Raw genomic sequence first — 26,498 nt, 5'->3', positions numbered from 1 at the left:
AAGTCACGGAAATGGCGAGGCAAATCCCGCGAATGCTGATGAAAATCCCGGAAATGGCGAGGCAAATCCCACGAATGTCGGCGATAATCTCGCAAATGGCGAGGCAAATCCCGAGAATGTCGATGAAAATCCGTGAATGCATGCCGTGCCAGTTTCATTTGGGAAAAGGGAGACAGCTAATTGCACTAATAGATACTGTGCAGTGTTTTCATTCTGCACAATAACTCGCGGGAATGACGTGTTATGCAGCTGGTGGAACATCCCCCTAAGCTCTCGATTATTGTGCGGCTAAAATTCACGGCCGTGAAAGCCATGAAAACGCAAAGCACACAGCAGTGAATGTAGAAGCAGGTCATGCTTGCAGCTCGTAGATATTGTTTTTTGCACATGTCCAGCTGCTTTATGCATGGCTGACGAAAGATGGGTTTTTATAAATGTGCCAAGCTAACGGCTCGTGAATATTTTTTTTGCGCCCCTGAAAAACCACGAATTCGTGGAACTGGGCCGTGAATAGGAAAACAAACCCCGCGATTTCGGGGAACATGGCCACGAATAGAAGAAAATCCGCAAATTTGTGTGACACTTTTCCGCGAATAGAGAAACGGGTCGCATTTTATCAACCGCGAATACGCGGAACCCGCGAATAGTGGAATTTCGAATAGTAGGGTCCAACTGTACCATATGACACAATGTAAAGGTGTCTGCCAAAAGGAAGAGAAGCTTTTCCAGAGCATTGGAGAGGTCATAAGTATAACGAAGAACAATAGTGAGCCCAAAACACTGCTTTGTGAAACTCCAGCCTCCAATGGGAGAGGGGAGGAGAGGGTTCCATTAATGGCAATGTATTGACTACAGAAGTTGAGGAAGTCAGAAATTCAGGAATGAAAGGTGCGTTGAATGCCACAGGCGGAGAGTTTGGCAACCAGAACAGGATGTCAGACTGTCGAATATCCTGAGATATGTCCATGTAGACTGTTCTAACCTCTTGCTTAAGATTGAGGGCCTCCATTACCCTTGTGGCAGGAGGTTATTCTCCATGACTGTGTGTCCTCCATCCTCCTATATTATGTACCTTAATTTTATCTTTAAATCTAAAGGGAAATTTATATCAAATTTAATTTATGTTTGTTTGTGAAAATTCCTTCCTTGGCTGTTCAACCCCACTCTACCCTCTCGGCCTTAAAGCAAGTGGTGCACCAATAACCCATTCCATCCCTCATGCCCACCTATCGTTTTCATCCCCATTAACCCTTCCGAGCCCAACCCCCTTACCTTCAGTTTACTGTGTTTCCTCTCCTCCTCTTTCCTCTTTTTGTATTTGTTCATTCCCGTGGTTTCCAACTGTTGCCCCTCTGTCTGTGCATTGCCTTCCAACCAAATGTGAACTCACTTCATGACTCATTTAGCACATTGGGTTTTTTAAAAAAAACTCCAGGTGTTTAAAAAAGAATCGTGTTTTTTATTCATTCAAATGAAAGCTGAGAAGGTTTATTCATATTTTAAGGTTTTAAGATAATTTCAACAAAATTCCCCAAAATCTGGATCAAATAGGCTGACAGTCATCTGTTACTTGAGATGTGATTATAACGTCACAGGAGCATGTTTCCTCGAATTATCATTTGCAGTTGCTGTAATTTCACTTCAGCATCGCCGTTTCTCTTTGCGTCCTCGCCTTGATGAAAGCAGATGAAGCAGCTGCCAGCAGAGACGGTGCGTCTTCTGTCCAGCTCGCAGGTCATCACTTCGGTGACGAGTGTTGTCAAGGAGCTACTTGAGAACTCGCTCGATGCCAATGCCACCAACGTGGACGTCAAATTAGTAAGTACCTCAAGTGTTTTGTTGTAATGAAGGGCTAATGCTTGAAACGTCAGCTACACCTCATGCCCCACAGTGGTAAACATATTCAAACCCCTCCCTACATTTTTTTTTTGTTATGGTCAAATATGAACCAAAATGCCTATCTATAATAGATATACAATCCTGTTACTCTGCCTATTATACCATAAGATTGGTTTCATAAGCACAAATTAGAGGACATAGTGATAAAGAAAAGTTGCTGGAACCAATGAAGTCTTATACCATATGTTTTTGTTTTATTGCTTGACAAGATCAAGGTTCATGGAATAGTCAGACGAACGAGGTTTAGAAATGACAATGAGGCAACGGTTGGGCACGATAAGCAAGGTAATGAATGCACAGGAAAAGAGGTGGAAATTTATCGTACCATCCTTGCAAGCAAAATGGTTTGGCTAGGCAGTGTCACTGGTGGTGGTAAGATCGTGGGTAGTGATGGGGGTGACGAGATGGTGGTTTTCATAAAGCTTCAAAGATGGGGTATGAAGAGATGTGGGCCGACCGAGATGGTGGTTTTCATGAAGCTTCAAAGATGGGATATGACGAGATGTGGGTCGACAGAGGTGGTGGTTTTCATAGTATGAGAGGGAAGAATGATGGCTGGTGATTGGGGTCATGGAGAAGTGTTGTGGACATATATAGCAAAGTAGCAGCTCAGTACTAGTGGGCCTCATCCCATATAAAGGGACTTTAAGGAAGAACGAGTTTATTTTACGAGATAGGCCAATATGTTTGCCCATGTTGGTCCGTCTCTGTCTGCCATCTCCCTCCGTCCTGCTATTGGCGTTTCCCCTTTCTCCTGCTGTTCCCTTTGTTACCTCTGCCACCGAAGGTAGATGGAGGTTATGTTTTCACACCTGTTGAGGTCGGATTTGGCCGAAATTTGGTGAAGAGGTTGGGTATGTGATAAGGACGAAATTATTCGATTTTGGTGAAGATCCGAATACGGATCCAGATCCGAGAATATTTTAATTTTTCAAGTGATTCTTTGCCATTGAGTGATTTGGGACAAAAAATATATATAGCATGGTATTTCAAAAAGTTGTGGACGACTTATGACAAAACTAGGTGGTTGGGTTGGTTAAGCGGTAAGAACAAGCCAATTCGATTTTGGTTCAGGTCTGGCCCATCATTGGGATACAAAATGTAAACTGTTCAACCTGGTGGAGGTATGCTCTCTACCGATTACCGTTCTAGTTATGCTGTGTCCTGATCTCTGCTGGGTCCTCGCTCTTCCACGAGCCTAGACCTTATATTTAAAAAAAGACCCATGCTGGTGATGAATCCAATTGACTCTATTTTTCTCATTTCCTGAAGGCTTTGGAAGGAAATCTGTTAATTAATACTTTTAAATGAATGAACGGGACTATAATTAATTAATTGACATATGTGGGAACATTGCATGCCCAGACCAGGAATCGAACCCAGGTCCTCTGGTGAACTGCACCAGTGCAGACAGCTCAGATGGTAGAGCACTGGTACGGTTCACCAGGGGACCTGGGTTTGATTCCTGGTCTGGGCGTGTAATTTTCCCACATATGTCAATAATTTAATTAATATTTGGTGACTCTGCTAAGTATAATCAATAATGTGAGGGTTGTCTTCTGACTCTTGGGTGTCACTTCCACAGGAAAACTTTGGCCTGGACCGGATCGAGGTTCGGGATAACGGTGATGGGATTGCTGTGCACGACACACCACACATGGGTGTGCGCTACTACACCTCAAAGATTAATACACATGAAGATCTTGATGTGCTCACCACCTATGGTTTCCGTGGCGAAGCCTTGGGTTCAACCTGTGCCATCTCAGATGTAATCAATTACACACAGAACACAAAGCTGATGGAATGATGAATTCAAAAAAATAGATCTTGGATGTTGTTGATCTGTTCATAGTTGTACTATCTGACGTCCTGAGTGATATCATTTGTGGCTGGGCTGTGCTCACATATGAGCTGTCTTGTTTTGGGTTTGTTAATAATCATTGGAGGAGCTGCTAACCAAGCTGCTGTATCTGCTAGCTTGTGAACAAAGACAAATCCCATTGTATCCTTCAATAATATTAGCCTTTTGTCATGGTGTTTTGGCCAAATTGCAAATTCCTTGCATATCTACAACTGTTGTGATCAGATGGCACTGCACCAATGGCCTTGCCGTGCACTAACGAGAAATTGGCATATCTGAAGGAATTCATGATGTGACTTGAATTGTAAGGGTCCATCTACATATGTATTTTAGCGAAGGGAATCTTTCGCTTACAGCCGTTTCGTCCATCTGAAAGTATGGGTGCTGAGCCATGTACCCAGGACGGACCGTTGCAGCTTTAAAACCTCCTGATTAGGTATTTTCATTGCAATTTCCGACTGCCGTGACTTTGACTTGCGCCATGGTAATTATTTCCAATTCTGAACTGTGCACCAGGCTGATACGCCAGTGGTGAAGGAACAGGTTTATTTAAAACAAGAAAGCAAAGACAAATAGACAAAACAAGGAAGGCACACACGGATCGCAATAATTCTCAATACAATTTTCCTGCTCCCATGAACTGCGACGGATTATGCAATATCTTAATCAGTCACACCATGAAGAGTCAGACAGGGATAGGTCACAAAACAGAGAAAAAAATTGTCCCCGCGTGATGTTTGCATGGGATTGTGGTGGAGGGAGAGAGAGATCATTCATTCTTGGCTGGGAAGAGATATGTGTCTGGCGGCGTGGCGTCTATGCCCCGTAGCTCGATTGCACACACATTTGTATGGCGTCGTTTAATTTTTTTATTGTACTGCCGCGTACAACTCACTGGGCTCTGTGGGACTCAACTCTTGATTTGAACTATCCACTCTGAACTGCCGAACTCCTGAACTGCTCCACTGAACTCTCACATTCAACTTCTCTCTCTGTACTGTCCGCGCTTAACTGCCTGTTCTGTCCCCGCCCCTCGGCTTTTCTTACCTTGAGATAGAGCGCTCATTGGGTCCCCGTCTGTGGCTTCTCTTCTCACCGCGTCTGCAATTATGAGCGATTTTGAGCGGGTCCGATTGGTTAGCAGCACATGTGTAGCTCTTAACTTGGCGCACGGTCGCAAGGCCTTACTTTCACATTCCTCGGAGGGGGGTGGGGGATTTCCTTGGTTGGGGAGCTGGTCAATTGATTTGTAAACACACACATAGACAGATTAACAGACAAAGGGAACAATTTGGGGGAATAAGGAGGGGGAATCATGTTTTATTATGACTTGAAATGCTGGCTTTCCAAATACATTTTTGGCCATGGTGCCAGCAATAGCTTGGCTATTTTTTGCGGACACCGTGGGATTTTTTTGTTCTTCTCTTCCCTTTATAAGGGGTGAGGTCCGATGGCACAAAGCTCCTGCCCTGCCTTGACAACGATACTCCTCCACTCCCCTCTGTCCTCACCCAACTCTCTTCATTCTCCAACCACACCCACCTTACTGATATCCCTCTTCACACAATCCTCCCGTCTCAACCACAGTCTACCTCTTTTCCGCCTACTTTGTTCCCTGAACCTATCCACTCTCTTTGCCATTCTTTCTTCCCCCATCCTCACAAAATGTCCAGCCCATCTCTGCTGGCATTTCACCAATCTCCCTGTCAAACTCATCTGCACAACAATCTCCTCCCTCAGTTCGTCCATTCTCTTTCTATCCACCCTCTTCACCCACAAAATTCTCCTGACCCAGTTGTACTCACAAACCTGTAGCCTCTGTTGTTGTCTCTCTGTCAGCACCACTGTTTCCAGCCCGCAAAGGTAGGCCGGCATTACACACGATATCAGAACCTTTCCTTTCAATCTCCTTGAAATCTTCCTGTCTGCCATTACACCCTCCACCTTCCTCCATGCATTCGCACCCACCTGAATCCTCCTCCACACCTCTATTTTTGACTTACCATCCCCAGTCACTATTCCACCCAGATACTCAAGCCTATTTCCTTGTCTGATCTCCTTCCCCTCTAACCTGTGTTACGTGGTCCTCCCGGTAACTACCTGGTCTCGGTGACCCCCGGACCGTGGGAGGAACCCCGCCAGAAAGATATATGATTTATACGCTTTCGCAACACAATCAATATGAAAGACACAAACAATTCAAGTCAATAGGAAACCCCCACACCAAGGATCCGGATTAATGGATAATATATTCCCCAATCAATCAACAATAAGCAACCCTCAATCCACAACATTACTAAGATGTAGACTCATCAATAAGATGGCCATCTTATATATTCCTCCCTTGAGCCCCACTCACGACTCCCTCCATGGTCAATGTCTCTCACAATGTCTCTGTACTCCTGTAGTTCGATCTCCGCACGCGGGCGGTTGAACGGACCTTTCCTGACGTGCTTCCACCGTGCACGTCCCGTACCGGGAACGGCTGCTGCCGCGGACACCTCCTCGGCAGCCCACCGAGGTCGGTGCTCGTGATCGCGGCTTCGGGGCTCGCAAAGCGCGCGAGGCCCAAGGCGCCTGCCGTACGCGTACTTGTAGACGTTGAGGTAAACGGTGCCGGACGCTGGGTTCCGTGCAGGAACCCACGGCAATTTGACGTGTAACCGGTAATTACCCCGCGCCGGTATCTCCTCTCACCAGACGGGCTTTTCAAACTCAGCGTTCCCAACGCTGATCAATATCGACACCGCTCGCGTCAGAGCTGGGCGAGGAAAAAGATGGCCGCTTCTCTCCCGACCTTGTCTTCCTCTCTTTTTTCTCTTCCGGTTTTACGATCCCGTTTCCGGTCTCGTTGGTATCAGGAGCGCTTCTGACCATTTAACCACAACAACCTTTAATAGAATAAACATTAATAAGAAATGACCTGAATAGTAATTCACATAAATCCGGAATCCGTAACACCTGATATTCATTTATTTTCTCTGCTGCCCAACCCACATCACCTCCGTCCTCTCTATGCTCATTTTCAGCCCATGTTTCTCAAATGCCTCCTTCCACTCCCCCAGTACTTCCTGCATCTCCCGCCCACTCTTCACCACAACAACCAGATCGTCCGCATGCAATATTCTCCCCCATAATATCTTTCATGTTTACCTTCGTGCTTACCAGTTCCATCACCATGATAAACTGGAGTGGACTGAGAGTGCTTCCCTGCCTCAAACCGATGTTCACATTGAACCCCTCCGACATCCCAGGACCAACCAAAACTCTTCCCTTCGTTCCCTTCTACATTCCTTCCACCAACCTAACTTCTGCTCCTGGCATTCCCCATCCATCTCGGTGTCGTCATCACCATCTTTCTCGGGACAGTGTCGTAGGCCTTCTCCAGATCCACAAATCCCAATGCCATTTCACCTTGCACCTCCGACCCCTTCTCCACCAGCTGTCTCAGCATGAAAATCCTACCCTTTCTAAACCCCTGCTGCTATTTTCTAATCTCCTTCTTCACACTCTTCCTTATCCTCCCATCCAGAACCCTCTCCAGCACCTTCATGACATGACTAAGGGGTGTAATGCCCCTGTACTTCCCCTGATTTTCAACATCCCCCTTCCCCTTCCATATCGGCACAATTAACCCTGTCCTCCACTCCCTCCTGCATTGACCCACCTCTCATACATACATTCACCAACCTCTTCGTCCACCTGACTCCGACTTCTCCTGCGGCAATTATCATCTCTGTACACACCTCATCAATGAGTGGTGCCCTTCCCTTTTTCACCCTCTTCAACGCCATCAGGACTTCCTCTTCCGTGATCTCCACCAACTTCACTTTCCCCTCCACATAACTCAATAGCTGCAGCTTGCTGTTGCTTCCTTCTCTGTTCAACAGCTGTTTGAAATATATTTCCCACATCATCAATACTGCGCCCTCTCTGTCACTAGCCTTCCGCTAACATCCTTAATCACACCCACCACTCCTCCCCCCCCCCCCACCCCACTTCATGTCCTTGTTTTCCTCATCCCTGTCACGACCCAATTTATAGATCATCTTCCTCCAACCATCTGCTTCCACCTTGTTGCACACCCCGTCTTCCATATCATTCCTTGCCTTATCCACAGCTCTCCTTGCTGTTTTCTTCTTCTGCCCATACAGGTGCAGCAACCCTGCATCCGGCTGCCTCACTCTATCCTTGATCTTCTCTATCCTATTCCAAACCTCCTTCTTGTCACCAACTGCCTTAGATACTTCTTCCGTCCATCATACCTGGTTTCTATCCCTCGACAATGCACCCTTTCCTGACGTCCTTCCACACAACACAGACACAGATAGTTTTATTGCCATATTGAATCTCACATCCTCGAATATCACAGAACGACAATGGAATTAATTGAATGTGAGTGCTCTCAAATAGAAATGTAATTTGACAAAAACAAGAATAGGCAGACATATAAAAAATCAACATTCATGGTTTAAAAGTCGGACCACGCTAGGATGAAAGCTATTCCTGAAACGGTTGGTGGGTGTTTTAATACTGCGGTACCGACGGCCAGAACGTCATGGTTCGAACATATTAAACGCAGGATGACTAGAATCTTTAACAATAATTTGAGCTTTGGAAAAGCATCTGGATGTGTAGATAACTTTTAATGCAGGTTGGTCAACACCGATGATCCTCTGCATAACACGAACATCTCTTTCCAAGAACTTGAAGTCATGTGCAGTGAAGTTGCCGAACCAAACAATAATTGATCCCGTTAAAATACTTTCAATAACACTGTGGTAAAAGTTCACTAAAACATCGCAATGCATACCAAACTTTTTCAGCAGTCTAAGGAAGTACATGTGCTGCTCGGCCTTTTTAGCGATACTTCCAGTATTCAGAGTCCAAGACATATAAGATGAAATTACATTTCTGCAATTCCCCGAAATGCCTCTCCGTACTTCTTCCACTCCTCCAAACTTTCCACATCTTCGATAAGTTGCCCTCACCCTCTCCTTGTACTCTACGGCAACGTTTCCGCTACACTTCCTATGTCTGTCTGTCTATCCGCACATAATGTGCTAATGTAGGCCACAGTTGCCATCTAGTGGTAGCCAGTATTACACTTATATTTTTTCTGAGTACTTATATGTACTCAGTATGTACAATTAGAATGTGAGTACGTCTATAAAGTACATACTATTCAAATGTGATGTATGTGGTGTGTTGAAAAATAATGGTTCCTGTTCATATTTTCCAAAACGAGTAAAGATATTCGAATGAAACAGCGCAAATTGCACATTTGTTCTTCCCGCCACTGGGTACAAAGTTTCATGTTTCTGACACTATATGTCTCTGCTATATTAGTCAAGATGACAAAGGGCAGCACTACGTTTTCAGTGCTGTGATGTGTGAAGCACTGGAGATGAGAGTTTGTATGACTGACTAGAGATGACTGGAGATGAGAGTTGGGTGCACCATTACGATTCTGAGAGTAAGAGATGGTCAACGGAGTGCTGCCACAAAGGATTATCAGCCTTGAATTGGCTCCGTCAGATTTTCATCTCTTCCTCAAACTTAAGGAGGAACACCTTCGTGGAGAACATTTTACCTTCTCACGATTATGTCAAGGCCGATGTGGAACCCTGGTGAAGCCACCAGGAGGCACAGTTCCATTGTGATGACATCACAAAACTACTTGACTGTTGGCAGAGACCGACTGCTCCGAGTCTGGGAGGTTGGTGGTTCTACCCTTGGCGGAGTCATGTACCAAAGATTAAAAAAATGGAACGTGCTGCTTCCTTGCTTTTTGTGCAATTTTAAAGGTTATGAGTATAGACAATCCTCATTGGTTGGCATCCATAGGGAGGAGGAAATTCTTACGTTGGAAATGCCCCGCTGAGTGGGGTGAGAATGGCGGGGCCATTATTGTGATCATGTAGTTGGTACCTAAACTACCCCAGGAAGTGAAGGCACTTCCTCCAAGCTCAGTGGCTGATAGCAAAACAAGCCTAACAGTCTTGTTGTGTGTGTGTGTGTGTGTGTGTGTGTGTGTGTGTGTGTGTGTGTGTGTGTGTGTGTGTGTGTGTGTGTGTGTCAGCTCCACTATGAGCCTTAGAATAGATAGTCATCATCATCGTTTTACGGCCGTTTCCATGCTTGTATGTGTAAGCCGTGATTCACCTAATGGCTGCTTTCCAGGCTGCACGGTCTATAAAGTCTGTACGACTACAATGCCTCGGATGTATTACTGGGTTAGTACTGGGTTAGATTACTTCTATAAAGTACGTACTATTAGAACGTGCATACTTTTATAAAGTACATACGATTGGAACATTAATCTATACAATAAAACCGAAAAGGTCTGTCCGTTGTATGAACATAAACTGAGCTACATCGTCAATGCATCGTCTACACACCACACAAAAGTCCTGGTGAGGGTTTGCAATCTCTGATTGCTCTTTCTAGTTACCCCCCTCTCCCCCGCGCAGCGGGAGACAGGGTTTTGCAATCGCTCATGTTTTTCTGTATGTATGTATGTCTGTCTGGGCTGTAATTATTTTACCATTTGAGCTTTTGTCATCAAATCTTCAACAAAGCTTTATTATGATAATATGGAGAAAATCATTTAAAATTGGGTCAAAATGTGAAAGGGCTATAAATAGGCCTTATTAGCCCCGCCACAGCATGCCAAGTGCAAGACGCCCCGTTTTTTAAAATCATTTTTATGCCTCTGTTGACGAAGTCGAAGTCAGGTTGTCCGGTCTGTCCGTCCGTCCATGATAGGTTTTCGTTACCGTGATAACTTGAGAATCGCTGAAGGGATCTTAGTCAAACTTGGTGCAGGTATGTATAATGAGGTAAAGATTAACTGATTAGATTTTGGGGGCAAAGGTCAAAGTCCTAATAGGTGTATAGCTTGAGAACTGCTGAAGTGATCTCATTCAAACTTGGTACACATATGTATAATGATGTAAACATGAACTGATTTAATTTTGGGGTCAAGAGGTCAAAGGTCAGGTAAAAATGTGATAACTTGAAAACAGCTGTATGGATTTAAAGCAAACTTGGTACAACTATTAAATAATGATGTAATCATGTGGGCGGATGTATATTGGTCGACGTAGTGACATCGAAGAGTATTGAAGTGACATCAAATCCCTGGTGTTGGGCTAGCGGCTAGGGTGCCGGCTTAGGATCCAAGGATCCTGGGTTCGAATCCCGGTCGATCGCTGAATTAACGCCAGGGGGGTTGACTCAGCCTGTCATCCTTCCGAGGTCGGCTAATTGAGTACCAACAACAACAACAACATGCATTTTAAGGCCATGTTCCCTGCTAGAGCGGGGGTTAGCCTTGCGGTCCCCATGACAATCTTCTCCATTTTGCCCTATTTTCTGCATCTCTCCTTGTTAACCCCCTTGCCCGCATTTCTTCTTCCACCATCTTTAGCCAAGTCTTTCTCGGTCTTCCCCGTCCTCTACTTCCTTCTACATTAACTTCCATCACTCTTCTCAACCAGTCACTTTCATCCTTCCTCAATACATGACCAAACCATCTCAATCTGTTCCTCTTCACAGCATCAATCACAGGCAATATTCCCATCATCTTTCGCAATTCATCATTTGTCTTCCTCTCTCTCAACGATACTCTGCACATCCATCGAACCATTCGCATTTCCACCCTTTCCAGCCTTCGTTGCTGCTCTACGTTCATTACCCATGTCTCGCTCCCATAAATCATAACACTTCTCACACATGCAGCATACACCTTTCCCTTCAGCTTCAGCGACACTCTCCTCCTCATCAGCACGCCACTCAGTTCCCGAAACTTCTTCCATGCACATCTCACTCGAGCAACCGTTGCCGAGTCTGATCCACCTTCTCCATTCAGCATGTCTCCGAGGTAGCAAAATGTTTTCACACCTTCCAGCTTCACGCCGTCTCCAAGATCCAACTCAACATTTCCTCCATCTGCAGCTCCCTCTGTGCACACCTTACATTTGAATGTAGCTGCCACACTGGTTAATGACCCTCTCAGACCACTACATTTTTGATGAACCCACTCAGCACACATTGTACATTGAATGGAGTTCACTCCGACACCCTTCCTGCACACAGCACACGGCCACTTCCCAGTTCTTTCCATCTCACCACATGCTTTACCACTTGCCATCACCTTTGTCTTTCCGATATTCACCTTCAGACCTTTTGTCTCCATACATTCCTTCCACTTGTTCATCTTTTCCTTCAGTCCATCCATACTTTCCGCAATCAACACCAGATCATCTGCATACAACAATTCCCACGGTAAACCCTCCTTTACGGTCTGAGCCAGCACCTCCATCACAGCTACAAATAGTAGTGGACTTAGTACCGACCCCTGATGCACTCCCACCTTCACCTCAAACTCACCACTGTTCCCGTCCTTCGTCCTTACAGCTGTGCGTGCTCTTTTGTACATTGCCATCACTACTCTGATCAACCATTCCTCCACTCCTAACTTCCTCAATGCCCATGTCAATACTTTGCGTGGAACCCTATCAAATGCTTTCTCCAGATCAACAAACCCAAAAAACAACTTCTTCCTCTTATCCATGTACTTCTCCTGCAACTGCCTCACAATGAAAAGCGCATCTGTCGTTCCTCTTCCTGGCATAAATCCAAACTGCATTTCGTCGATCTTCACTTTCTTCCTTATCCTCCTCTCCAACACCCTTTCCAATATCTTCATTCCATGCTCCAATAACTTTATCGCTCGGTACGAGCCACACTCCAGAGGGTCACCTTTCCCCTTGTATAGAGGGACGAGGGTACTCAGTTCCCAATCCACTGGAATGCGGCCTTCTTTCACCACCAGATTACAGATCTCTGTCATTCTCGTCACACCCCAACTTCCTGCTGCCTTCAACATATCTCCCACAACTCCCGTCGGCCCTCCCGCTTTTCCACTCTTCATTGCTTTTATCGCTTCCTCAACTTCCTTCTCAGTTATCTTCTCTGCCGGTCCTAAAACTGGGTTACTCTCTATGTTGCCATCCCATTCATTCTCTGTATTCAACAGCATTTCCATATATCTTTTCCATCTTCCTTTAATTCCATCTGGGTCGACAACGATTTGTCCCACTTCATCCTTCAAGCAACTCACCCCCATCACATCACACCTCTCTTTCGCTATCTGCTTTGCAATCCTGAATACTGCTTTCTGACCCTCTTCCGAATCCAAGCGTTCTCCGAACATTTTCCTACATGCCTCCTGCGCCTTTGCTACCTCTTTCTTTGCAGCCTTCCTGGCTGCCTTATAACTTTCATGCTCTGCTGTTTCTGCTCCTGTACCCTTCGCCTTCTGCCACTCTTTGAACTTCTTCCTCTTCTCGTCAATCCTCTTTCCAACCTCAACATCCCACCACCATGTTTCCGAGTGCCTCGGTGGTCCTTTTGTCCATCCACATACCTCACCAACGGCTCCCAACAGACTAGCTTTCATTGACATCCAACCACTTTCAAGCTCAACCACATCATCATCTACCCTACTCAGCCTCTCTTTTAATGCCTCCCTTACTGTCACCTCTTTCAACCTCCACACCTTCATTCTCGGTTGGTACTTCACCCGCCGAGCTCTCCTCGCACCTTTCACCCTTATGTCGCAGACAACCAAGTGGTGCTGTGAAACAGCCTCCTCCCCCGGGATCACCTTTGTGTCCCGGAGGTGCCCCCTATCTCGCCGACGCACCATCAGGTAGTCAACGGTTGTCGTCGACCCACCTGACGTGTATGTAACAAGCTTATTGTCCTCTTTCTGGAACTGAGTATTACAAATCAACAAATCAGCTCCATCAGCAAACTCCAAAATCCTTTCACCTTCTCCATTTCTCACACCATATCCGTAACCCCCATGAACTCCCTCAAAACCATCCATACTCCTTCCCACATGTCCATTCAGGTCTCCTCCCACCACAACAACTTCCTCATCTTTCACGTTTTCCATCAGCTTCTCTATCGCACACCAGAACTTGTCCTTCTCTTCATCGCTTCGACCAACCTGCGGAGCATATCCCGAGATGACGTTCACCAAGAGCTTTCCAATCATCATTTTCACCATCATCAACCTATCACTCACTCTAGTCACACTCACCACACTGTCTACAAACTCCTCAGAAAACAGGACAATATGTAGTGAAATTGAGTACCAGTTCACTGGTAATTCCCTGTTTGTCGTTAAAGGCGGCAAAAAGGGTTGGCGTCAGGAAGGGCATCCGGCCGTAAAACATTGCTTCAAAAAGGGGACCGAAAAAACAACAACAACCACGGTTCCCGAAAAAGGCCAACCCCCGCATTGCGGGGAAAAATGGCCTCTAAAGGTGGTTATATGTAGTGACATCGAAGAGTATCGTTCTAGTCTGTTCATTTATTTACCACTGAGCTTCAGTGTACCTGTCCAGGTCATAACATTTTAAACCAATTGAGGTTTTGTCATCAAATCTTCAACAAATCTTTATTATGAGAATATGGAGAACACAAATTAATACTGGAACGGCACTCGTGAAGTGCATACTCTCGCCTAGCGTGCTTATTCTGAATAATATTACCATTGTTAACTGAACATTACACTGAACATTGAAGCGCTACTATTATGGCCCACTGCTATTATGTCCCATATACCCGTATCATCCCCGCATCCTATTATATCTCAGAGTTTTTGGCATGGATTATGAACGTCATAAATTTACTACTTCACTCAAATCGGGTCATAGATCAGAGATATGAAGTTTCAGATTTTTTATTTGTACTGCAATGAACTGTTATCTCAGGCAATGTTTTTCTCTGAAATGGAAGAGGTTTGTCACTTTTCCTTCCTCTGAAGTCTTTCATCCATCCTCTGTTAGATGCTTAAAATAGATTTCCAGTTCTTTCAATTAACACAGTATTTGTTCTTTAGCATTATCAGTTACAGTTTCAAAATGTTGGGCTTTAAACATGCTCATCAAAATATTTTGTTAAAAAGTGTTTTGATGTAATAATTATGGTCTCAAACTGTCCTCAAACCTTGTTGCACATCAAAGATTTGTGTTTATTAAAAATTTCTACATTTTTGTCTTTCACTGAAGTTTTCTCTTGGGGCTGAATAAGATTCTTTACCCTGGGTAACATCACATGCTTTGTAGGTGTCGATCACCACTCGTACTGTAGCAGATGACATCAGCACGGTGTACACTCTGGACCACAAAGGCGAAGTTACAGCAATGAAGCCATCCCATCTGGGGCAGGGTGAGTGTGGAACTATGCATTTGGTATTTTTGGCATTGCATCGGCTGCACCATCCTTTGTATGCAGCACATGGCTGTGGGTAGCATTTGCTGAGAGCATGGCTCTGAGCATTTTTTTTTTTTTTGTGGGTAGCATTTTCTGAGCCCCTATGGGGAGGGGTGTGGGTGGCAGGATTGGAAAGCGGGGTGCCAGGAGACAAACAAATACTCGTTGACAGGAAATGCTGTTTTTTGACATCCGCAAACGGCACACAGAATGTGTCACATGTATCGCCATGCATGTGAAACACCAGTATAATCATAAAATGTGTTCCCTTACAAGGAACTTCTACACAGGAGGAGGCTATTAGGCCCATCAAAGGCCGCACTGTTATTACCAACCTATTGTTGTTTGTCCATGATCTATCATTTTTAAGTGCTGAGCATCAAGCAAGGAAACAGCACATATCTTTTCAAAAGTCTTTTATATGACTCAGGCAGGACGCTCTATCTAACTCAGTCTTTTATATGACTTTCGATCTCCCAGATTCAGAGCGGATGTTCTAACCATTACACCACCGAGGCCAATGATGACAGTGTATAGCTGGGTTGAGGTCCAGCCCAGCCTAGATAGCTCAAAGACCAGTGCTCTTACTTCGAGGATATGCAACCAGCCTGTTGGTTGCATGGCAGAAGTGTTTATGGCAGAGGGGTTAAACAAATTGAGCTTTTATGCTCAGAGCCACATCCCTTTCGTATTTTAAAGCAGGATTTCAAAACATACATTTTTGTAGTTTTATGAGGATTGTTACCAGACTTTTGTGATTAATTTTGTTTGGCAGGCACCACTGTCACCGTGACAAAGCTGTTCAAGAACCTACCAGTAAGGAAGCAGCTTTATTCTGGAGCTAAGAAATGCAAGGATGAGCTGAGAAGATTGGAGGAGCTACTCATAGCCTATGGTGTGATGAAGCCTGGAGTCAGGCTTTCTCTCACACATAACAAGGTTTGTTATGCTTAATTCCTCCCATTTTGTTCCCTTGCAAAATTCCACCTTTAGGACAATTAATTAAGCCTCCTATAGGATACACTTATTTTCAACTCAGTCCCTCCTGTAGTATAGGGGGGCTTATAGCTGTTGTAGGGTTTGTTTCTGCAACTAGTGCCCCCCAATTTGACCTTGACCTAATTTTAAAGTTCATGCCCCAATTATAGACACTTCACCACAACATCACCACCAAAGCATCACCAAGCAAAGGTTCGACAGTAATCGCAAGCTGGTCAAACACTTCGAGTGCCTTTTAATGCTGAGAAATCTCACTATCTCTCTCCAAAAGGATCTTATGGCAAACTCTCCCATCTACTTTCTTAACAATCTTTTCAAATACATTTAGTCACTCAAACTCATGGGTCTCACTATCAGCCACATTGTTAAACCACATTTAAAGTTGGCCTTGTTACCCTTGAACTCCTATCCACCGACAAGGCTTTCATCCGCAGCTTGATAGAATACTGCTCTCCCCTCTGGGTTGGCTCCCTAGCTTGACGCCGTGGAAATCAAAGCCTTCAAGGTCATTGGATTCTCCCGTGATGAAGCAGAGTCTATGGGCCTATCACTTTCATATTGCAGGTCGGTGGTTCTTTTGTCTTATTCTGCCTCCTTTCTGGTCTTCCACCCTCTGCTCTTTCCGTGCTTTGTCCCTCCCAGGTTTCTGCAGGGCGCACACAGTCCACCATCGACCCCCTTCTGGTGAAACTTCCAAATCCAGAATCACTGCTCACCTCCACTGATTCGTTCCTCTTTTTTCCCTCCTGTGGAACCAACTTCTATACTCTTCACTCACATTCTTCCCTCCAGGTGTTCAATGCAGCTGTTTACCATCATCTCAGATCATTCCCATCCAAACCTATGATTTTTTTTCTACCCCCTTCAACCTCCTTCCCACCAATTTCCGCTTTTCCCCTCCTGATAGTTTTCTTCAGTATTCATCTTTCCACCCACTGCATTTACTCCTACCCCTCATCCTTACCTGCATCGCTTGTTTGTCCGTATTTGGCTATTTTTTGTCCCTCAGCGCTGCTGTTGGTGTTTTCCCCCTCTTTCTGGTGTTCCTTTTGTTCTATTGCGTCCTTATCCGTTCTGTGTTATCACTCTTCCATGAGCCTTGACCTTACATCCAGACAACAACGAAAACAATAGAAAAACGTGTATTTTCTCAAGCTCTTCCACGTGTCTGGATACGTGGTAAGAAATGATTAAGAGATAGAGAAATAAGAGGTAGAGGATTGCAAATAATCTACTGTATGGGTATGATATAAATAATCACTGTGAAGCGATGACGGCTGGTCACGTATCACCTACATAATTTGCTTTTATTCACAGTTTTTCTTTGCTTATAATATTGCCTGGCTTTTGCCAAGTGATTTTCAACTAAATGCTTTTGCCACCAAGTGATATTCCGATACAAATGAAAGCCCTTGTTAACAAAGAAACGTTCTTTGTCCCACTCACCCACGCTGTCTCACTGGCCTTGGAATCGAATATGAAACAAAACAATCACTGTTGAAAATGATTGTGCACACGATGTGTTCATATTTACCAAGACACAAGCTGCTCATGAGAAATAAAATTACAAACAGTAAGGCTCCACATACAAAGACATAGTGTACTGTCGCAGGACAGTATGGGTATTTTTCTTGTGACAAGATCTTGTCTTCCTTGGGACCAGACAAAGAATTTTGATTGTTGAATTATCCCTGTGAATAATTGCCAAGTGCCGACAAGTTGCAGCCAATCCAATAATAAGTCCACATACGTTTTCAGCTTTTCACATGCAATCTCAATTGATGTGATGCTGGAAACAGCAAGTGGAGGGTGAGTGCTGTCTAATTCTGCTCTTAAATCAGTTTTGATTAGCCCCTCCTTCCTCTTCCACCTTCCCCTCCACTCTCGCCACCCCGGCAAGCATCGACTCCCACATGCAATGCATGCCAAATTAAATTCCTCTTAAGTAGTCAATCCAATCCATGATGGTGGAATGTGCACCACATTGAATACATCTGGAGATGTGTGAAAATACGCTTCATTTCGAGCCTTAATTAATGTTATATCGATGAGCACACTTTTAGTAACAAGAGCGTTGTATTTAGTAATTAGGAATCTTCTTTTAATATCTTGTGCTTGACTCCTTCAGCACTGGACTGATTTGATAGCATGCATTTTTCTCCTCTGCCGATGCCTACTTTGCATTAGATGACATAAGAAATGTGCAGTGTTCAAAAACGTGTCAAAGTACTTGTTTGAACTAGTGTGGACCAGCGCATCTCACCACACATCGCTACAGAGGCTTAGGCATCTTTGACCATGCCTGCCTGCTCCGGAAGTGAGGGAAGGGGGAATGGTGGGTGTGGATTTGTGTGGGTGATTGGGTTATTTGGGGTATTTTGAGGTCTTTGGGTATTTTGGGTCTTCGGGCTATTTTGGGTCTTCGTGGTTTTTAAGGGTCTTTGGGGTCTTTTGAGTCTTTGGGGTCTTTAAGGGATTTCCAGGGTCTTTTCAGTCTTTTTTTTGTGTGTGTACAAGGTCGAGGCTCGTGTAAGAGCTAACATTGATCACAAAAAAGACAAACACACACATAAAACATAAAACATATGATAAAGGGAGTGGGAGAATAAGATAGAGAGTGGGGACATCGGAAAAATCTGTGGGAGGGAGAGCCATGGGAAGGGGGGGGGGGGGGGGGAGAGTTAAAAAAACAAAAAAAAACACGTGCACACTGCTAGGACTTCCAGGAATGAAGTCGGTATTTCAAAAAAGTGGATCTGGGGTGAATTAACGGGGGTAGAAAAGATCAAGGTTTTGGATGGGGCTAGATAAGAGATGGTGGTGGACAGCCGTTTTAAGGACCTGGAGGGAGGAGTGGGATTGAAGAGAGTGAGGGAGTTTGTTCCAGAGGCGGGAGAAAAGAGGAATGAAAGAGTGAAGGTGAATAGAGACTCTTGATTTTGGCAGTTTAACTATGAGAGGGTTGCTGGCAGATCTTGTGCGACCTGTAGGAATATTTGGGGGACAGAGCACAGAGAGAGCTGGGGGAGCAAGGCCGGAGAGGAGTCGGTAGAAGACAGAAAGACCACCAACCTGCCTGTGGTGAGTGAGTGAAAGGCCCTCGGAGTTAGCTTCATCGCAGGAGATTCCAATGATTATGATCGCTTTGGTTTCAACAGTGTGAAGCCGAGCTAGGTGTGAGGCAGGAGCACCAGCCCAGAGGGGAGAGCAGTATTCCATTGAGCCGCGGATGAAAGCCTTGTATGTGGTGAGGAACTCAGGTGTGCCAAGGAAGGACTTCACACGACGGAGGATGCCCAGTCGGCGACTGGCTTTGGAGGCCAGATTGGAAATGTGGTTTTCCCAGGAAATATCATGGCAGATAGTGAGACCCAAAAAGCTTGAGTAACATAACTTATTGGAGAGGATTGTTGAGAAAGTAGATTGGATGGTTGTCCAGTCAGTCTTTTCGGAGAGACATAGTGAGAGTGTGAGATTTGTCAGGTCTTCAGGGTATTTTGGGTCTTTAAGGGTCTTCAAAGTTCTGAGGGGTCTCAGCAGTCTAAAGGGTCAAAAGCTATATTCCAACATTACATAATTAATAGACGTACATGATTAATAGACAGGTTGCAACCAATGTTCAGTACGTAATTAATAGATATATAGTCACACGGTTTCATCGCCTCACGGCCTCACGGACTGTGTTTTTCGTTTTTTTATACTTTTTTTGAAGAAGAAGAAGACTTTTTGGTCACAAATATACATACAGTCGTGGCCAAAAATATTTCCACCCTTGCACTCTTTTCAAATAACTCGTATTTCTAAATAACAAATAATTTTCTCAAAAATAAGTTGAAATTGACCAAAGTATTTGGTCTCCACAATTCTTTATTTCACTGTTGAAATTGAAATCAGGGGTCTGACCTTACAGACCTTTGTTTTTGATTCAGAACTTAATATATCCTTTTAAATCAGAGAATAAAAATAAATGGCACTGACAAAACTATTGACACCCTCGACTTAATATTTGGTAGCACAGCATTTGGACAAAATAACTGCAGTTATTTGTTGTAACTGCAACATCCCTGGTGTTGGGCTAGCGGCTAGGGTGCCGGCTTAGGATCCAAGGATCCTGGGTTCGAATCCCGGTCGATCGCCGAATTAACGCCAGTGGGGTTGACTCAGCCTGTCATCCTTCCGAGGTCGGCAAATTGAGTACCAGTTCACTGGTAATTCCCTGTTTGTCGTTAAAGGCGGCAAAAAGGGTTGGCGTCAGGAAGGGCATCCGGCCGTAAAACATTGCTTCAAATAGGGGACCGAAAAACAACAACAACCACGGTTCCCGAAAAAGGCCAACCCCCGCTTTGCGGGGAAAAATGGCCTCTAAAGGTGTTTTTTTTTTTTTTTTTACTGCAGTCAAGCCCTTCCTATAGCCATGAATGAGCTTCATACACCTCTCTACTGGCAGTTTGGCCCACTCTTCTTGTGCAAACTGCTCCAGTGCTCCCAGATATGAAGGATGCCTTCTCCCAACTGCTGTTTTCAGATCTCCCCACAAGTGTTCAATGGGATTTTGATCTGGACTCATTGCTGGCCACTTCAGAACAGTCCAGCGTTTTGTCTTGAACCATTACTGGGTGCTTTTTAAAGTGTGTTTTGGGTCATTGTCCTGCTGCAAGACTCATGACCTTTGACGGAGACCCAGCTTTCTGACATTGGGTTGAACCTTGTGCTCCAAAATGCCTTGGTAATCTCCTGATTTCATGATGCCATGCACACATTCAAGGCACCCAGTGCCAGAGGCAGCACAGCAACCCCAAAACATCACTGAACCTCCTCTATGTTTGACTGTAGGGAAGGTGTTCTTTTCTTTGAAGGCTTCATTTTGTTTTCTGTAAACATAGAGATGATGTGCTTGACCTAGAAGCTCTAATTTGGTCTCATCTGTCCACAGGATATTCTCCCAGAAGGATTTTGGCTTCTTCAGGTGGGTTTTGGAAAACTCCAGCCTGGCTTTCTTTTGTTTCTCTCTCAGCAGTGGGGTCTTCCTGGGTCTCCAACCATAGAACCCCCTTTCTTTGAGTTAGCGACGGATGGTACAAGTTGAAACTGTCATACCTTGTGTCTCAATAGCAGCTTGAATCTGTTTGGTAGTTGATCAAGGTGCTTTCTCCACCATTCAAACAATCCTTCGCTGCAATCTTCGATCAAGGTTTCTCTTGCGGCCACGTCCAGGGAGGTTGGCTACAGTGCCATGGGCCTTAAACTTCCTGATAACATTGCGTACGGTGGACGCAGGAGCATCAAGGCCGCTGGAGATGGACTTGTAGCCTTGATATTGTCCATGCTTGGCTACAATCTTGTGTCTGACCTCCTCAGACAATTCTCTGGTTTTCTTTCAAAACAAAACAGCAGAATGACTCCTTTTCTCCATTTAAACTGGTTGAATGAGTGATTTTTATATTGCAGGCACCTGAAATTCACCACAGGTGAGTTCATTTCCAAAGTAAAGAAGAATCACCTGCTTGAAATCTAATTATTTCTTACAACTTCTAAAAGGCGCCAATAATATTGTCTGGGACATTTTAGGATTTCTGTGTGGAATAAGCTAAGATTTAGTGATTTTTTTTCAGCTTTTTTGTTTTGCTCCACTGCAAACCAAAGAAATACATTTGTGGATACCAAAATATTTTTTTATTTCAACAATTTTCTGGAATAAATGGTGCATTATTTGAAAAAAGTTGCGAGGGTGCCAATATTTTTGGCCGCAACTGTACATACATACTGTCGCGTTCACCGATGGGATTAAGATCCCCCAAGGTGACGAATGGCCGATCGAGCTTTGCACTCCGAGGCATTCAATGAAACAATGGCGGCTCTTCTTTACACGCACGGGAGCGGAAAGTGACAAAGCTTTTCCCTGTACGGATTCCACTGGAGCGTCCTCGACCCCACGATAATCAAACATGACCGACACGGAATTAAAATGCAACAAATAAAGGGTTTAATAAAAATAAATGCCATGGACAAGACGGTAAGGTAAACTAAAATCCAAAATTAGATGTCTCCATACGGACTCACATACAACACAAGGGGAAAACGACAGTGAAAAATAAATGTGTTTGTGTGGTGCGTTTGCCTGCACTCCGCAGTCTCCTCAAGCGGTCCCCGAATCCCGCCGGCCGCCGCACGGGTCCCCGAGTCCGTGCGTGGGAAAACAGGCCTAGGCGCGAAGTCCGTTCACCCCAGCCGCCGACGTGCAGCGCTAAGGCCTTCACTACTTCCTCGCCCCTCCTTCCACAAAGCACCGCGGTCTCTCCGGCGCACACAGCCATCACAAAGCCAGCACCAACGGGATCAGAACAAAGGATGTGTCCGCCCGCGATGCCAGCCAGCCACGAACTAAGCGAGTCAGAGTGCACGAGCCGTGACCATCTGCAGTAAAACCCAAAGCCAAGAGAGGGAAAATGCGACTGCTTGCATGAACACCAAGAACCGAGAGAGGGAAAATGCCGGGACATGTCCTTTTTACTCCTGGTGCTCGAACATTCTCTGATGACTTCCGCGCGCACTCCAATCAAAGAGTCCCACCACATCGCTCCACGGCTAAGACCAATCATCTCCTCTCGAGGTGGGGCCTCACGGCCCTTGTGATGACTCGGCTGGTGGCGTCAGTGATAGTGTTTGAATGTCTGCATCCGGTAGCTTTATATGGTTTTTATTTCGTGTTTATTTAATTTAGCGGCGGAGTGCATGGCTGGTGTGGTGTGTGTCATAAGGAACAAAGGAAACCCCACAGAGGCAATTTACACACAGGGGTTTTACCCTTATACCCTACCTAATTAACATAGCTCCACCCCTCTCATGGAGACAATTAGACACTCTTACCGGACACACAGAGCTGACTTAAGTTACAGGTTTCTTCTTCTTCACGACAGTCGGAGCACACTACCTATACAAGGTATTCCATTGCCTACCCCCCACAAACGTAACAATACATACATACATACCATATCCGCTTGCTCCATTATAATAAGATTTTGATGAGATACGTTTGAATTATGGACAAATGCGTTGATTTTTACCCTTTTGTCAAATTAACTTTTATGTGCGAGGAGAGCTCGGCGGGTGAAGTACCAACCGAGAATGAAGGTGTGGAGGTTGAAAGAGGTGACAATAAGGGAGGCATTAAAAGAGAGGCTGAGTAGGGTAGAGGATGATGTGGTTGAGCTTGAAAGTGGTTGGATGTCAATGAAAGATAGTCTGTTGGGAGCCGTTGGTGAGGTATGTGGATGGACAAAAGGACCACCGAGGCACTCGGAAACATGGTGGTGGGATGATGAAGTTGGAAAGAGGATTGACGAGAAGAGGAAGAAGTTCAACGAGTGGCAGAAGGCGAAGGGTACGGGAGCAGAAAAAGCAGAGCATTTAAGTTATAAGGCAGCCAAGAAGGCTGCAAAGAAAGAGGTAGCAAAGGCACAGGAGGCATGTAGGAAAATGTTTGGAGAACGCTTGGATTCGGAAGAGGGTCAGAGAGCGGTATTCAGGATTGCAAAGCAGATAGCGAAAGAGAGGTGTGATGTGATGGGGGTGAGTTGCTTGAAGGATGAAGTGGGACAAATCGTTGTGGACCCAGATGGAATTAAAGGAAGATGGAAAAGATATATGGAAATGCTGTTGAATACAGAGAATGAATGGGATGGCAACATAGAGAGTAACCCAGTTTTAGGACCGGCAGAGAATATAACTGAGAAGGAAGTTGAGGAAGCGATAAAAGCAATGAAGAGTAGAAAAGCGGGAGGGCCGACGGGAGTTGTGGGAGATATGTTGAAGGCAGCAGGAAGTTGGGGTGTGAAGAGAATGACAGAGATCTGTAATCTGGTGGTGAAAGAAGGCCGCATTCCAGTGGATTGGGAACTGAGTACCCTCGTCCCTCTATACACGGGGAAAGGTGACCCTCTGGAGTGTGGCTCGTACCGAGCGATAAAGTTATTGGAGCATGGAATGAAGGTATTGGAAAGGGTGTTGGAGAGGAGGATAAGGAAGAAGGTGAAGATCGACGAAATGCAGTTTGGATTTATGCCAGGAATAGGAACGACAGACGCGTTCTTTATTGTGAGGCAGTTGCAGGAGAAGTACATGGAGAAGAGGAAGAAGTTGTTTCTTGGGTTTGTTGATCTGGAGAAAGCATTCGATAGGGTTCCACGCAAAGTATTGACATGGGCATTGAGGAAGTTAGGAGTGGAGGAATGGTTGATCAGAGTAGTGAAGGCAATGTACAAAAGAGCACGCACAGCTGTAAGGACGAAGGACGGGAACAGTGGTGAGTTTGAGGTGAAGGTGGGAGTGCATCAGGGGTCGGTACTAAGTCCACTACTATTTGTAGCTGTGTTGGAGGTGCTGGCTTAGAACGTAAAGGAGGGTTTACCGTGGGAGTTGTTGTATGCAGATGATCTGGTGTTGATTGCGGAAAGTATGGATGGACTGAAGGAAAAGATGAACAAGTGGAAGGAATGTATGGAGACAAAAAGTCTGAAGGTGAATATCGGAAAGACGAAGGTGATGGCAAGTGGTAAAGCATGTGGTGAGGTGGAAAGAACTGGGAAGTGGCCATGTGCTGTGTGCAGGAAGGGTGTCGGAGTGAACTCCATTCAATGTACAATGTGCGCTGAGTGGGTTCATCAAAAATGTAGTGGTCTGAGAGGGTCATTAACCAGTGTGGCAGCTACATTCAAATGTAAGGTGTGCACAGAGGGAGCTGCAGATGGAGGAAATGTTGAGTCGGATCTTGGAGACGGCATGAAGCTGGAAGGTGTGAAAACATTTTGCTACCTCGGAGACATGCTGAATGGAGAAGGTGGATCAGACTCGGCAACGGTTGCTGGAGTGAGATGTGCATGGAAGAAGTTTCGGGAAGTGAGTGGCGTGCTGATGAGGAGGGGAGTGTCGTTGAAGCTGAAGGGAAAGGTGTATGCTGCATGTGTGAGATAAGAAGTGTTATGATTTATGGGAGCGAGACATGGGTAATGAACGTAGAGCAGCAACGAAGGCTGGAAAGGGTGTAAATGCGAATGGTTCGGTGGATGTGTGGAGTATCGTTGAGAGAGAGGAAGACAAATGATGAATTGCGAAAGATGATGGGAATAGAGCCTGTGATTGATGCTGTGAAGAGGAGCAGGTTGAGATGGTTTGGTCATGTGTTGAGGAAGGATGAAAGTGACTGGTTGAGAAGAGTGATGGAAATGAATGTAGAAGGAAGTAGAGAACGGGGAAGACCGAGAAAGACTTGGCTAAAGATGGTGGAAGAAGAAATGCGGGCAAGGGGGTTAACAAGGAGAGATGCAGAAAATAGGGCAAAATGGAGAAGATTGTCATGGGGCCCACAAGGCTAACCCCCGCTCTATCAGGGAAAATGACCTTAAAATGCATGTTGTTGTTGTTGTTGTTGTCAAATTAACTTTTATAATTTCCGGTCGATTTGTTTAATACGTTTTGGCGACAATGTCGAACAAAAGCAGAAGCCCTTTACAGTTAAGGTAAGGTTAACAACAATAAAAAATTGTATTTTCTTCGGAGGAAGTGCCTGCCCATTTCGCAGGCATGGGGGATTTATCAATACTAGGGCATGCCCGTACTATATCTATATCTAAAATTATATCCACCCCCTCTATTTACATGAAATGGTTTGGTCCAAAGCGAACGGCTTGCGAGTACGGTGACAATCCCCCCCCCCTCTATTTACATGAAATGGTTTGGTCCAAAGCGAACGGCTTGCGGAGTTTGGTAAAGAAATCGCCATAGCATGCACAAACGCGCAGGAAAGCGAAAGAATCGCAAATTAGTTTTAATTAGTTTTAAAACATCGTTTAACGCCAACATAGCGGCAACATAGTTTGCCAACGTGAAATAAATGAATACGCTCTCAAATGTGCCGTCCGAGGCAGAGTCTGTTCGCCACGTTCGGCACACGTGATAGCTCGCTGCTCTCTGATTGGTTGAATCGTTTTTTGGACATAGCTCGGTAACTACTTGTCCGATTAATATGAAACCTTGAAAAGGCACATCCTCGGGTCCCCAGCAATATACCTGGCAAGTTTAAAGTATATCGGACCCGTGGTTGTCGAGAAACAGCGGTCACAGACATACAGACATACATACATACATACATACATACATACATACATACATACATACATACATACACACAGAGATTACTGGAATTATAGATAGATGTCTACCTTCCCTATGATGGATGTTTAACTCGGAATTTTGTCTGCCAGCATTAGTTAGTGGACGTTAAAGATCGCACGGTGTCCTTCATGAAGAAAAGGCAAGCTATCACTGGCACCGTGAACAAATTCCAAATTCCTGCTGACTCGGTCGAGTATCCTGCATTGGAGTGGTGACCCGTCCAGGATGGTAACCCTAGCCAAGAAAAATACTTTGACAGTACCCATGCACTCTATAG

At 45.0% G+C, this 26,498-nt stretch overlaps 1 protein-coding gene across 6 annotated transcripts in view; it reads left to right on the top strand.

Annotated features, from left to right (window-relative positions):
- PMS1 (PMS1 homolog 1, mismatch repair system component) overlaps positions 1 to 26,498 on the top strand; it is an 88,957-nt gene that overhangs the window by 14,278 nt on the left and 48,181 nt on the right. For all 6 annotated transcript variants that reach the window (XM_078782374.1, XM_078782375.1, XM_078782373.1 and 3 more), the window contains exons 2-5: positions 1,687 to 1,818; positions 3,485 to 3,667; positions 14,905 to 15,007; positions 15,828 to 15,991. In XM_078782374.1, coding sequence (XP_078638500.1) covers positions 1,687 to 1,818; positions 3,485 to 3,667; positions 14,905 to 15,007; positions 15,828 to 15,991 — 582 coding nt within the window. The remainder of the gene's footprint in view (positions 1 to 1,686; positions 1,819 to 3,484; positions 3,668 to 14,904; positions 15,008 to 15,827; positions 15,992 to 26,498) is intronic.

This window comes from Myxine glutinosa, chromosome 7 (assembly GCF_964187855.1).
Source record: "Myxine glutinosa chromosome 7, kmMyxGlut1.1, whole genome shotgun sequence".
Lineage (NCBI taxonomy): Eukaryota > Metazoa > Chordata > Myxini > Myxiniformes > Myxinidae > Myxine > Myxine glutinosa.
This window is presented reverse-complemented; position numbering and strand designations above follow the sequence as displayed.